Below are 15,038 nucleotides of genomic sequence, written 5' to 3' on the forward strand. Positions count from 1 at the left end.
GCGTCCACTGGGATGAAGGACCTTCCAACAACCTTCATGAAGCCTTCAGCGGACGACCACTGGCACCGCCACCCGCCTCACCTCGCATTAATAGCAGACGTTTGCCATAAAAATGACGTTTTAACCAGACTATAAAGATGTCTTCGTTTTAGTGGGTTGGTATATCAGATATATTGTCGAAAAATCATAAATTTGTTTCGTTGCCGAGATTTCCAAGCTTTGCTGCAAGAGGTGTAGCCCAGTAGGACCCATACTGCCATTTTCTTACTCACTTCACCTAATTCTATCAAATGAAATAAAAAGTGTCGGGTAGAATATTGGTTGCTTTGCCACTGGCGGTTTGTTAGGGGACACTGATATCCTCGACAACATGTGTGGCGCGTCACTACATACCTTGGAGACATCCAAAAAGACCATCTATAATTTCAATCATGTTATTTTAATAAATAGTAATCACTCGAATGAGATTTTGTTAAGTTATCTTGGCCCGCAGGTGATTTCCAGATGATCATCCTGGTGCTGCTGAGGATGCAGACACAGGTGGCACGCGGTACGAGTGGGAAGTCAGTACCAAAAATGTACCTGGTGTTTCATCTGTCGATGTCGTAGATCGAGTTTCATCCCTCCACAAGAGATGTACAGCGGATCGGAGCCTATTTCCATCTAGCTCACGCTTTACCAGAATTATCTTGCTTATTGTCGAACAAGTGACACCACTTCGGTACACATGAACCCCGGTATGAGGACATACAAAAATCGTCATTGCTGCATCATCATACCATTTCATAGAATGTTTCAGTCAATAACGCCGAGATATTGGAGCTGCAAAGCCTCCAACGCCCGTAAATGCGCTTACTCAACCCAGAGTTCGCCGTAGGGCTGCTCATCGTCCCACGAACACAAGCAGACGATGCCGGGCAGACGATTCCAGTCTGTTTGCTTAGCGTTCCGGCCGGGTAACAATGCCCGCCCCTACAATCACGGAAACGGAGATTTATTTTGGAACGAGATATTCCAATCCGCGACAAGGCATCTTCGCAGGCGCGTACAACAAACAGAAACTGAAATAAAATGGTGTGATGTAAACACGAATCATTTTAATGTGGGAAAACCAATATCTTGACAAAAGCAGTACTTAGAATCAGATTAAATTAAATAATGCTGACAAGTCCTCGTGTGTTGCAGAAGACCGTTGCGGTGCCCGGTTTCGCAACTAAAATGGCAATTTTCACACTTGGGATGACTCCTGGTGACTATATCCATAGTGTTGCCAGAAGGAAGTGAAATATAGTGGTGTGAAACACCGCAGTTTTAGCATTTCTTTTTTCTTAAAGGGTTGGAACAAAAACCCAATGACCAAGATCTAAGTCAAGCCGTAACCTTTCGGGAGAGGCAAAGCATCGTTTGTCTCTTATTCATTTCGCGTTAACGGCGAAGTAAACGACCCAGGACAACCAGCTTGACAATAAAGACATTAATTCCTTTCACCATATCAAACCATCAATTCATTATTGCTTTAGATTGCCAACTCTCCACACACCGATCTTTGATATCGTATGAGTGGAGACTTGAATTTCCTTCCATCAATACGTCTCAGAACGAATCATCGCTCGTCTTTCTCTCGTCTGCTCCACAGTGGGGCGTTGCCATGACGGCTCGTGCGATGATGCCCCTCCCACGAGCATGCCAAACATTTGAAAAACTCGGCAATCGAGATGCTGGCATTTGGCAGTAACGCTTGGAGATACTCAGTGAGACATTAGTTTATGTTGCGGGCACCATGAGCTGTGTGGATATAATGTATCAACCGTACGCATCGTATTTTAGCCCCTACCACAGATTCCATGACCCCACTAAGGTAGGATGCCAGAAATTCTAAAGACATTTTATGATATTCCTTGCATTTTACTCACGAAAATATGTCACCGGGACTCCTAATTAACAACGGCGTTTCTAATTAAGCGCAGCGTTGCTAATTAAACAACAGTGCTTGTTAATTTTGTTTCTTCTGATGATGGGCTACCTTTGGCTTCGGTTTGTTGGCGTGTTTCGAGGATTCTGATCTATTGCTTAGAGTTTGATCCTGACAGGCCGGGGAGTGTGGCACTGCGCTGCTAAACCTCATCATCTGCAGGTAGGAAGAATGGTAGGCCAAGTGCAAATAATTCACATTCTTTATTTTGCATTTTTTGCTCAAGAAAACGACAGCAAGTTAAATTATTCAACTTAACCTTAAACGAAAATATGGGAAATATTCCGTAATCTGTATTCTCTTATGTGATCCATCAACTTTTTACAAGAGACAAAATGAGAGACATGATGGCAATATGTTTATGGCAGGACGATTTACTTTTACAATCATCATTGGATTATCTGTATATATTATAATCAAAATGATCCATGTAATACAACGGACGATTCTGTAAAGACAATGTGGCATGTGCGAAATTAATTTGTCTTTTCAGTCTCCAATTGCTTTTGCGTCAGAACTTATCCAACATATTTCTTTCTATCTATTTTTCATTAAGTTGTCAAATGGATTTTCTTTCTATCTGCTTCCTATACGATAGGTTATGCGATGGATTCCGGATTCCACTGATACAGGAACATGCATATAGAGCTCGGCGGGAACTGGTGGTGTTGTCATAGCCTTCGGTTGAGAAACATAATATTTTGTTTGTTAACGCCTGCCTGGCGAGAAGAGCAATTCGCCACTTCAGACCTATTAACTGCAGTTGTTACCACTCTATTACCGGTACATCAACTGGCGTTTTATGTCTTCACCCAACTTATTGTACAGGAACCTTCAGCAATCCTAAGAAATTTACTGACAACGCCAGATATCTTTGGTATGGTGCAGAGTCTTTCTACATCAACCATATACATTGATACCTGACTGGGCCCGGCGCGGAGTTATCCCTGCGCCATTCCAAAAATGTCCGTTTAGCAAATGTATTAAATTCTGCCGAATGCCTTTCAGAGACTTGACGTTCCGAAGATGCACGAACCTTCTACAGCACAACAGCCATTGGACTCAACGGATTACTCAAGTGCCGCGACTTCTTCTGGAGGGACGCTGGTCCCCAAACGCGAGGACCCGGAGGAAGAAAAGGAGACGCAGCCAAAAGACACTCAATACTTGACCGCAAGCTGTGTTCTCCACACGTACTTCTCAGGGGATATATCGTCTGTTGTTGACGATCACTTCACACGGGCTTTAAGTCAAAATAACAGTTACACTGGGACATGCCCGACGAGTAAAGGTAATTGGAAAGGTGAGTTTCACTGATTTATTTCAACTTTTTTTTCCTGACAAGGGACACTTATTTGGAGTTTATTCATATCAAATAACGAATAATCGAAAGCGAAAGGTATCAAATCATAAAATGGATACTGACGAATCTGCAGTTAACCTACTCAGAATATACATACTGAATAGTCTCTCCCATCCAGTTTAAAACAATGAATTTCGTAACGAATTTCAAATAAAAAAGGCGAATTATCTTTTACCGAACACATGATTCATTTACATTCATGATTCATGCTTTTTGTCACGAATGTTGGACAATCTGGATGAAATGATTCATTTCGTCATTTTGTTCAAACAAAGGTTACTGGAAGTATTTCCTAATCATCGGTCTCTGGGGGCGAAATGCGTTACCATTCCCTCATTTTTACACTACCGAGCTAGGACTTACAGGGTTCCATTGATGGGAAAGGGAATTATTCAGTATATTGGGCTTTTAATACCGTATCTTTTCCCTTCCCCCTATATAGAGCAAAATCTCTTTCGAAACTTTACCTGTACTATCTATCGTAAAACTATTAAATTGCCATTTGATACCATAATTTCTAAACTTGACATTTAGGGTGCGCAACAGCCAATTTTCTAACTTTAACGGCGCCATAATACCCTGCGGTACGTTACCTCCTGTGACGCAGCGAGTGCTGCGTGCGGGTCTTGAGCGCCAAGTCATCTCCAAAACAACCAAAGCAATGAAATCGTCATTAGAAGAAGAGCCCTCCTTTAAAATTGGCCGCTATCACTGAAGTGATGCCAACCATGGCGACAACAGGTTCGCCTGGTAGGAGGGGAATTGACTCATTAAAATGTCATCAAGCAACCGCGATCGGACATTACTTAATTAGTTGAAATTCCCCTCCACACCGCACTTGACTTTGTCATGACTTGTTCCCAAATTATCCGCGTCTTGTTGCCATAACAGGAAAATTAATTACATTTTCACCCGGGATTTTCACTTAGTCAGGGGCTCCAGTTTCGTGGTATTGGCAAGTGTCTACTCCTCAATAATTGGTGCATCTTTCTGTGATAATGTTTAAAAAAAGAAGTACATTATCATCAATATCAAATACAAGGAATAAAGAGTATTGACCCAAACAAATCCTAAATAGTTAATGAGAAAACAGACTGGCGTAGGCCTATTTTATTCGTGAGCGAATCCAGAACAGAAAGACAGAGCTATAACAGAACGTGCATCGGGTAAATAGCGCGGAGGGGAATTTTAAAGTTACCTCCGAGAACACAGGTGCAAATTATTGCGGAATCTGCCATTTATGAGGAGCATGCAAATCCTAGCAATCCTGTTGTACTTGCCTCGAGACCACTTGGCTCATTACTCAAACATTGAATGATGATTGCTTGCAAAGTCAAAAGAAGTAGGCAATCCACCACGTGACTGCGATTCTTTGTATGATGGGGTTGCAACAGGAAGTTGATCGTCCAACTTCTGGTCACAACCAGATTTTGTAATTTAGCAGTTGTTTGCAGAACAAGACTAGCCCCTCCCTAGTCTCAATGATGCCCCCCCCCCCCTTATACGGCTATTATTTGGGGGAAATACAAGAAACGAGAAAACGATAAATGTTTGATGTTAAAGCTTCGGCCCGAAAAATGCCGTTTTTACGAAATTACCAATTCCTTCAAATGCTACCAGAAACTTGGTGAGAACTCCATTCTGATTGTTTTTAATATTTTCCGTTGCCTCATGGCATATACATTAGGCCACGTGAATTTCGTTTCATTATAGAAGTCTTATCTATGGCCTTCCTCAGGAAAAAGGATCTTAACCGGGAAGTGACATGTCACAGGTCTATGTCATTGGTAGGTCTACTTTCAGTGTCAATCGGCGCGTCCTCCGACATGCGCGTTTTGGTTGTCTTGCATTGGAAATCTTGGCATTGATGTTCTTTGATGCCTTTCGCTTCATCTCAACCTCTCAAAATCCAAATAAGAATATCTGATACACTAAGACGTTAGCACGTTTCTGCATATAATACGTCTTTGTAAGCACAATACAAATAGCGCTCTTCGGTCAATGATATTTTGTAACAAAGATTCGGGGTGCGATATTCTCCAAATGATGTTAGAAGCTCTATGGCTAGTTTTGCTTTTTCATCTCTGCATTCCAAAGTTGAATTGGCAGAGGGATTACGCGATATTAAGAATCTTGGGAATGTCGAAAAAGAATCGGTCTTGCGTTGAAGCTGACCTTGACCTGTACGGCCATTGTTTGGTTAAAGTTCATAACCGGCTTTTGGTCAACCGGGAACCGTTTGGTTCTTCGACACACATCTGTAGGCTCCGTCGTTGTCCTGATGGCCTGATATTGTACACCCTTGGCTACATTGACCAAAACCATAATGCTCATCACAGATCGTCAAATATTTTTGCAATATCATCATTTTACACCATCAGAAGAATGGGGAGTTTCATGCAATCAAACCACATTAAGCAATCAAGAAATAAATTGGCCGCTTCTTTGGCTTGGAAACCCGTCAAAAGCTTACAATGATAAGGATGGGGTTAGGCCGTTGGGATCTAGTTTGACACAAAAATAAGCTGAATTCGTTTCTTTTCAACAACGCGAATTGCATATGCATCGACTAGTATTGCTTTTTGCGGCGCAATGAGTTTGCTTTTTGAAGTCATGCGAATTCTGCGGCAGACTTGCTTCGTTATGTTGCCTCTCGCAGTAAGAGCTCCAGGTCTCTGTTTTTTACTCGACATGAAATTAGTTCGTGTTAGCGGTTCTTCCCTCACGCTGCATGCAGTAGCATTTGCATTTAATAGCTTAACATTAGTAGTTTGTTGAGAAGACATGCGAGAAGTATCTTTCTTGTTTCGCGGTTTCAATCGAAGGAGTTGCATTGGAATCCTTGTTAAGTTCACCTCTCACAAACAACAGCACGGCGAGCAGCGCTTTAAATCTATACTTTAATTATTAATAACTAGAGAGGTAGCGCACCCTTGTTGCTTGTCGTGATGGAATTCTTTTCCTCGTCATGACTCTACTTCACTCGTCTATTAAACAAGAGCCACCATCACTTTGTCACTCTTTCGCTTGAGAAATAAATCGGGCAGGTGTCCCCAAAGTTTTTCCCGAATGCGAACATGTGGATCAGGGCCAGGTACAAGTGTCAATACGTTTGTCACGTTGAAGATAATGTGCGATTAACACGCCGATGTCATTATCACCTGTTCGCCGACTCCATCCCTCGTCATCTAACATGTCAATCTTTGGCCAATATCAACCCGTTTTCCCATCTCGTGTCTCCCAGACAGCTTCGTGATATCTTCAAACATACGAAGAGTGTTGCTATGTAGATAATAGGGATAAGATTTTCCCTTGTGAAGATGGTCCCATAGCAATTGTGCTGAGATAGTGAAGAGGTAACGGAGTGCAGGAAGATTACACAAGGTCACGCCCAAGGACATTAGGACCTGTTCTGTGGCTGTTGATCTGCAGAATGTACCTCGCTCGTTTGATCATGGTCTGAGCGTTTGGCGGTTCTTTTCAAAAGTAGTTTAGTACCGGTCTTTCTATCTATATGTATACGGTTCACAGCCATCCATGTATTCTTCATCAAGGGTTGCGTAGTGCAGTCCAAATCTTGAAGGTCAAGATGGGGTTATTCCTGGTGTCTCAAACTGCAACACATATGGACTCTGAGGTTCAACCGGCAGATACAGGATGACTATACCTGATCTGGTCAATCGTTCCAAAGAATTCTTATCGATTTCCATCGTACGAAATATTGCGGAAGCACCATGACTTGTCTGTCCGCGGTCATGACTTATCTTTCAGATAAGATGGACTATTTCGAGGGAAATTTATCATCTTTTCTCTTCCTCGGGTTAATGAGTGCAGATCATGTGAATTTGGTCAAGATAGGCAACCAAGTCCCCAGACTGCTTAAGAAGGAAACACTCACTGGAAAGATGCTAAAGTATTGAAATTCTAGACCTCTTTATTACATTTCCCATGATGATCTTGTCGGCAAAGGTTGATCGCACAATACCTTTCTTCCTCCTTGCGTTCGACTGGTCAAACTTTTACATTGTTGGTCCTGCGTGGCAGTATGACGCAAATTCGCCTGTTCCCCAAAGCTTTACATCTTGCAACTTAATTGACAATTTCATCAAGACAACAGGACATTGGTCTTCAACGACGGAAAGGCTTGCGAAGTTGGTCATCGGGTCATGGGACTACAAGCTGTGTCTAACCCCCAACTTGACACTGTAACACAAATAATGGCAATTTTCATATCTAAAAATTTATAATTTGATATCAGATTATTTTGACGGAAGGCTTCCCCGCTGTCTTTCCTCGCGGGGTTCGTTTAGTACATGTTTTGGTTGCTGTTTCGTGTTCCGGTTGTGGCCGTATCCTGTCCAATCATGCCGATGTAGCGTTGTAGTTTAGCAGGGTATCACCGAGGGAAAACTGTTGCCATCATGTACAGTGGGCTTTGCGAGGTGATGACCCTTATAGCCCTTGGCTTATCCTACTCATTACCCACGTGCTGCTGATCAACCCATCCTACCTGAAGCAAACTTGCTGTTCGATGGATTACTCTTGCTGAATCACGGACTTCAGATAATGTCATTAATGATCAAAAATTAGTAGACGTTCTTTTAGTGCATAATTTCATTAGAGATATGACAGCAAGATCTTGCTTCATTTGCCTTCATGAGAGTAATGAATCGATTACCAGTCAGCTCAAACCCTAATATGACTACATGTAAATGATTAAATTTGACTTAATTTTATTTTCAAGTAAAATACAATACATAATAACTTGCCTGCACGTCATATGCACCAGTTCTATCATATTTTGGCCCAAGTTATCGCAAAAAAACCGTCAATACGTCTTATATACAGACGTTGCGGAATGCGAACGCAGAGTTCCGTATGTCAATCAACAAGAAAGTATGTTTATGCTTTAAACTGCGCTTTGTAATGTTAGTTTCTCGTCAATATGTAGGTCCGAGAAACATCATATCATTTTCACTGGAATAGCAACACAGCATGGAACATAACAACTTAAGCAATGATCCATTGGTCTAGTTTTTCGTTGCTAACATTTCGGTCATGCCGCTTGCGCACTTATGATTACATCGTGCATTGCTTCTTAATCTTAGCACGGAACTGGCATGGCACTTACTACGATATTATGACATCTTCTTTAATGTTTCAAACTACTTAGAGCAGTCTCTTCCTCAGTCACATCGGTGGCAAATGATTGAATATCAACATATAATACCTGAAATAATGTTATAAAATGGCAGATGTTAAAATTATTTTTACCCAAAATTAAAACCGGTAAAGAAGTTACAGTAATCGAAAGTGTATGAGATCAGCAGTGCAGTATTGATAATAGACTGCCGAAGAACAGATGAATAGAGTTTTTCTCTTTACGTTTTTTCTCTTGATCGCTACATAAGTACCCATCTGTAAGGCTCTTAAAAGTACATGTAGCCAGAGGCAATTGAAGCTAACTGAAACAAGGTTAAACCTGAGAAAGCGGGTAATCCAATGAAATTAATAGCCAGATCCTTTGGAATTACCTCCAGAAAGTGATACCGGCCTACAACTAATTAGCTATTTTAAGTGAAGGTATCGTTACTTTCTAGTCAAGCTTACCTTTACTAATCAACCTTGCATGACCGGTTATTATTTCCACAGCTGGATGGCATTGTCTTAGATGAGCTGGATCAAAGAAAGTGTAGTCATAGGCCGGTCAAACCCCCTCGTTGCTCGGGGCAAGACAGGTACCTAGTCTTAACCGAACGCTTTCCATATTTTTTATAGTTTTTGTTCATACATTACGCAGCATCAAAGAATCATTACTCTTTTACTGCATGCGTGATCGAACTATTGACGCGTCGAATATGCGGATTGTGCGGATTTGATGGCTTAAGCTACAAAGCTATATCAGAAATAATTTTCCCATGGTGTTTCGAAGTTGAGGTTTTTAATGTATGAACGAGCGGCTCGAAGCAGATGGACTGAGTGTCAATGAGTTTTGAGAGGAGTCAAATACACAAAATAGGAGCAAAGGCTAGTGCACAGGCCTTACATACATCAAGACTCCAGCATGTGAAGAAACCTTTCAAACAATAAGAAAGTGTTCACAAAATATAAGTTATGGAAAAACAACGCGATATGCACAGACTATTATTGTTGTATATAGTCTTCTGTTATTTACAGCTGCTGGATGCCATCGTAATTAAAATTGCTCAATAGGGGGCGCCTTTGTTCTCCGGAATGGCAGGAATTCCTCTCTCTCCAACCTGTTTATAGTGAATTGGTGTAACATTTCTTTTTGCCTGCGGTTTCAGCAACTATCTGCTTTCTCTTACATCCTTGGTTAGATGAGAAGAGAAATTTCACTTACTACCTGCAATGTACCTTTAAATACCGCAGCCTCCTCAAAGCATTTGTTCTTTGTAACACACATTGTACTCCTTGTCTTGAAGATCAAGTGATTTTTCTGTAAAAATGAGGGTAGGGTTGTTCACAGCCATGTTCGTATCAACAGTTTGACCTCACCTGTAACCGGCGTTCTTTAGTTTTGGCTAAAACGCCATTCGAGATTGTTCCAGTATAGATAAACGCAACGTAAAAAGCTACGTAAGGAGCATGCTCCCGGGGAAACTGCACTTTTAAGTCCGTGCTGAAACATTGGCATCAAATATGACTTTGTGCTCTGAGCATCTTATAAGTAAAATATTTTTCACGAGATCAAGCCATCATATGCTAACTAATTGATGAGCACGTGCCATGACCCACCGAAGAAGACGTCCAGTGATTGTGACGCTTTCGAAAGTAACATTATATATATGTTATAATCTTTGTTCTTTTATGAAATTTAGTAGGCCCTATATATTCAAAGCATCAATTTTTTGTCTTTTCAGATGCGTCACCCATGGCAGAGAGAAACTTTCCACCTTCCTTCTGGAACAGCCACTATCAACACGCCACGGCCGCCAGCGCGGCGCCGTCGCATCAAGATCTCCAGTTCCCGACAGACCCGTACATGTCAACGGCAGCAGCTTCCTTACACGGTGTTACCGCACTCCACCAGGACCCCTGGCATCCGTATTCCCTCACCAGTCAAGCACACTCTTATCACCGGCCCATGCACGATCTCCCCTATTCCAGCATGGCCGCCTCAAACAAATTCTCACCTCACTACAGCTCCTTGTTGATGCAGCCGTCCTCGATGAGGACGGGGCGATGCGACTTGTCCAAGCCAGCGGAGACGTGGACGCCGCGGTATCATCATCACTCACACACGGAGACACTCAGTTCCGACCTTCTCTCACATCATAATGCACACTTAGAATCGTCACATACGGGTATGTCAGGTGAGCAAAGGTCCAGTCACGTCAGGGGCATGCCCCCCAAAAAGGTCCTCCAACACCCTTGTGCTGGTTGCGCCAGGTGCGCCAAGCTTGATACAGAGCATGATGCGAAGGACGTGTTGGTTGATTCTTGCCATACTTTCCGATGTGGCAGCAGGGAGTAACTCAAGTCGTCTGAGGAAGACACATTGAAGATGTCACCCCATCGGTGTCCATGATTGTTGTAATTCCAGTGTTGTTCTTGACGGTCACTCGCACGTATAAACCATGTCGTCAAGACAAAAAGGACTTCACATCATGTGGTATTGGCGCTAAGTATGGCGTTTTTATCAGCCTTTTAGATACGGTGGAGGTCCGTATAACCTTAGAAATTCTCAAATTCGTTGTCAAAAGACGTCTGGCGTATGTCCGCCAAAACCTGTCCAAGCGTCTCGCAGGAATTTTGAAATATAATGTAATAATTTGATAGTTTATTCTCTGCGTACTGTATTCAACTGTTTGAATAACTTTACCTCGCTAAATTTTCAGGTTTAGAAACGGTGTCAGCGTCCGCGTTACCGGAGCCATCAAGTAAGGACATGTATTGGTTTTAGACATTCAACGGGAACATTCAGGGATGACCGAAAGCAGACGAACGCTTTGGAAGTGCTAAAATCTACATTACTGGTCACGTGCAGTCACTGCACCAACCACAGTGCGTTATTTTAGAGTAACATTCTGTCAGTTTTGCTTTCGGAAAGGGTGAATGGTAGAAAAGTCAACATGGTTGTGATGTCTCCTTTTGACGAACGATTGATCCACTCGACTTCAATGTGCTAGAGATAAGGATGAGTTGTGTTTGCTAAAACGAACTGATACATGTAACTCCTCGGACAGGTCGTCACTAGTACTAGGGAAAAACAGTATTGGGACTTCGCGTCGTGGTTTTTAGCAAAATACGAATCGCGTTCTAGTGATATTTGCTCATGAAACATGGAATGAAATCTGGAGTTGTACTCCGTCATTGCGCGCATTTGTCTTTCCGGTTTAGCGCGTGATCACGGCACAAACTTTGTTGCCAATGATGAGGCGAAGGGCGTCGCGGAGGATGGGGTATGTGCAATTCGATGATGAGACAGGACCTTGGTCCTAAATGACATATGGATAGAAATAACTTAAATTCTTGCCAAAAGAGAGAGATACCATGACAGTCAGTCACTCGTACATTGATCTCACGCCCAGGCGACAGGACGTTACAAACTCACGTGAGATCAATGAAAAAAGTCCCTCTTGCCAATATTTCCGTCATGTTTATTTAATTTGATGTAAATTATTGTTCATACTACTTTGTTGTGTAAATATTAGATTCCAAACCTGCGTGGATTGAAAGTCGCCCTTCTTGTTCTGTCACGTTTCGCTTGTTGTCCGACAGCTTGTTATACGTCCCCCTCTTCTACGGAAAATCAGTTGTCCCGTTGGCGGCAAGACCTGTTTCAAAATATCTCTAGTCAAGAACCAAAGTGCTAGTAAGACTTACTGGCCTTTTCTGTAAAGTTTCCCCTAACTGGTACCAGGAGGCAATAATGGACGTTATTTCCTCCTGCTGGTAACCATCACGTAGTGACCGTTTCTGCTTCATTGGACTAAATGACATACAAGGAGAAAAGGAACAAGACTGTATCTGGAATTGTCAGGTTCTCCATAAAGTACGATGTTAGAGGAACACCGCTATCGTCGCCAATTGACCACAAAAGAAAACATGTCGAATCCAGTTAATAGATAAGGATCCTCTGTCATCGTTGTCCACCGAAGCTCACAGTGACGAAATGAGCTCACATTTACCTCTGGTAGTGGGGGCGGGCAGGCCGGTGTAGAAGTTTAAAATGTCCTAGAAGAGATTGCCCGGGAAACAAAGGATTCTATTATGCGCTTCAATCTCTGAGCTATTAACGGTCAGGGTCTCTATAGAACCATATTGCAGAATACAATAGGGCCGGACACTTTTTCCAGGGGGGCATTTGTTACTATTACACCGGTCTACTTTCATCGTAGCCTGATGTCAACACCTAAATCAATGTCTTACATTTGCTGTCTTATCCTTGGCTTTCGTGGTGTAAATATTCTTTTCAAAGGTTGTCTTAGAGTGCAACCTGTTGGTCTCGTACATCGGGTTAATCGTGTACATTTAATTGTGAGAATAATGTTATTAAAGAATAAACTATTTGTCCTCAATAACATTTGTGTCGAGCTATAATTGCGTCACATTCAACCGTTAGTTCCAGGGAAGTTGATAGTGCCATTGTTGTTTCCCTGCTTCTTCGCTCAAACACAATTGGCAATTGTTCAGGCAAACAATTAGCTGAGTCAGACCTTGCTACTTTCGCTTTTAAAAATCAAAAAGCGTGTCGAGTGGATTTTCGAGACACGGGTCTCGACTAAGAATTCGTTACTGGTATATGGCAATTTTGATTTCATAATCAATATGCTTCATGATCTGTCTACATGTATTTCGTGATGTCACAGTATTTCCTATAATGTCTGCCTTAATATATGAATAGGGCCATGTATATCATGCTGGATACCAGCCTCAAGGACTACCTCTTCACTTTAATTGGCGACCAAAGGCTATAATCGATCTGCGTATTCCATTGGCCCCAGAGACCCACCCCAAAATATCAATAGGCCCGTGTATGTATTTGCCTATAGTGCACTGATAATGGTGTCATCCGTTTGGTTACGAGAGACAGCGACGGCCATGATGTGAAATTCATGGATTATCGCTCAACTTGAATATAAGCGACTAGAAGAAGAGAGTACAGACGGATAAATCACCTCAACCGGTCCGAAGCGCCCGCTGCTGAGTGGGACGCGACAGGAGACCGCCCTGATAGAGGTAGGTGAACGTGGTTTACGAGGCTGTGAAAATGTCGCCTCTAAAAAGATTGTCTCAAGTAACATGGTTGTGCTATGACTCTCCAACGGTCAGACTAGGGCTGCTCAGCCGTGTCTCTCGATGGATCACGATGTATTAGTATAACCGGCATGTGGACGTCTATAAACAATCTTTGCCTCACACTTGGCTCGGAGAGGTCTAACGGTTGTACAGTCAATCAAAGTTGTACACTCAAAGTCACAGTCAAAATCACAGTCGTAGCCCCAGCCCCAGCCCCAGTCCAAGTCGTGGTCACAATCACAATAACAGTCACAATGACCGTCACTTTCAAAGTCAGTGACGCAATTAGGATCACAATCACAGTAGGAATCAGTATCACCGTCACAATCAAAGTCACATACAGTCACAATCACAAACAAAATCGCAGTCACAGCCACGGTTGTCTCGAGAAAGGACTGAAACGTCGCTTAATCACGTCGCTTGAAGAAGGAAACCTTAAGCGTCACTTGTCCCCGAAAATAAGCTGTGAACTACTTCTCGTTGTCTCCACTTATAGTATATTCCATTTGTTTCTTGCCACTTAAAATGTGTTTCATCTGTTTCAGTTTCGCCATGAGGAAATATGTAGCCGCAACGGCCAAACTACTGATGCCATGGATGATAATAATCGTGTACACTGCACTTGTACTAGGCTTCACCCTTCCGTTCGCTGTCAAAGCCGCCCCGGCTCCAGCTCCAGCTCCTGCTGCACAAGCCGCCCCTGCTCCAGCTGGTCCAGCTCCAGCTCCTGCTCCTGCAGGAGCTGCACAAGCCGCCCCTGCTCCAGCTGGTCCGGCTCCTGCTCCTGCAACAGGAGCTGCACAAGCCGCCCCTGCTCCAGCTGGTCCGGCTCCTGCTCCTGCAACAGGAGCTGCACAAGCCGCCCCTGCTCCAGCTAGTCCGGCTCCTGCTGCCCCAAAAGCTGCTCCAGCAAAAGCTGCTCCAGCAAAAGCAGCTCCAGCCAAAGCTGCCCCAGCAAAAGCTGCTCCGGCAAAAGCTGCTCCGGCACCAGCTGGTCCGGCCCCAGCCCCAGCTGCAGCAGCCGCGCCACAACCAGCTGCAAATAATCAACCGGCAGCAGCTAACCCGGCCGCAGCAACAACAGCAGGAGCTGAGGCACCAGCTCTTCCAACAGTGGCACCATCAACCATCTTGAAACCAGTTGTGCCCGGAGCTCCTTCGACGACACGAAGTGGTCCACCACCTGCGCCAAACCGAGAACCTCCACCAGCAGTCCCGGCCAAACCAGGCGAGCAAAAGTTCCAGATCGTCACACCCATGAAGACACAACAGCAAGTCCAACCGCCAGCTCCGCCAAATCCTCCGGAGCAGCAGCGGCCGGCCCCCGCAGCAGCTCCAATACCACCGCCACAAAATAGGCATTACCAATATCCGTAATATTAGACTGGACTGACTGGGACTTACAGCATTAGGACATTTTGTCCCCGACGAATTCGC

The 15,038-nt window shown here is 43.4% G+C and overlaps 2 protein-coding genes across 3 annotated transcripts; both read left to right on the forward strand.

The window, feature by feature from the left end:
- The first annotated feature begins 1,753 nt into the window (after positions 1 to 1,753).
- LOC135488078 (transcription cofactor vestigial-like protein 2) lies at positions 1,754 to 12,862 on the forward strand. Of its 2 annotated transcripts, none has more exons than XM_064772478.1 (4): positions 1,754 to 1,858; positions 2,981 to 3,275; positions 10,220 to 10,672; positions 11,198 to 12,862. In XM_064772478.1, exons 1-4 carry the CDS (start codon positions 1,781 to 1,783, stop codon positions 11,260 to 11,262), a joined length of 891 nt encoding a protein of 296 aa, XP_064628548.1. In that variant the 5' UTR covers positions 1,754 to 1,780; the 3' UTR covers positions 11,263 to 12,862. The 2 variants fall into 2 exon arrangements, with proteins under 2 accessions (XP_064628548.1, XP_064628549.1); XM_064772479.1 differs by having other exon boundaries at positions 10,220 to 10,663.
- A 1,264-nt stretch (positions 12,863 to 14,126) lies between these two features.
- LOC135487713 (skin secretory protein xP2-like) lies at positions 14,127 to 14,978 on the forward strand. The gene has a single exon (XM_064771776.1). It carries the CDS (start codon positions 14,127 to 14,129, stop codon positions 14,976 to 14,978), a length of 852 nt encoding a protein of 283 aa, XP_064627846.1.
- Positions 14,979 to 15,038: the final 60 nt, after the last annotated feature.

The sequence above is a fragment of the Lineus longissimus genome, chromosome 5 (assembly GCF_910592395.1).
Source record: "Lineus longissimus chromosome 5, tnLinLong1.2, whole genome shotgun sequence".
Classification (NCBI taxonomy): domain Eukaryota; kingdom Metazoa; phylum Nemertea; class Pilidiophora; order Heteronemertea; family Lineidae; genus Lineus; species Lineus longissimus.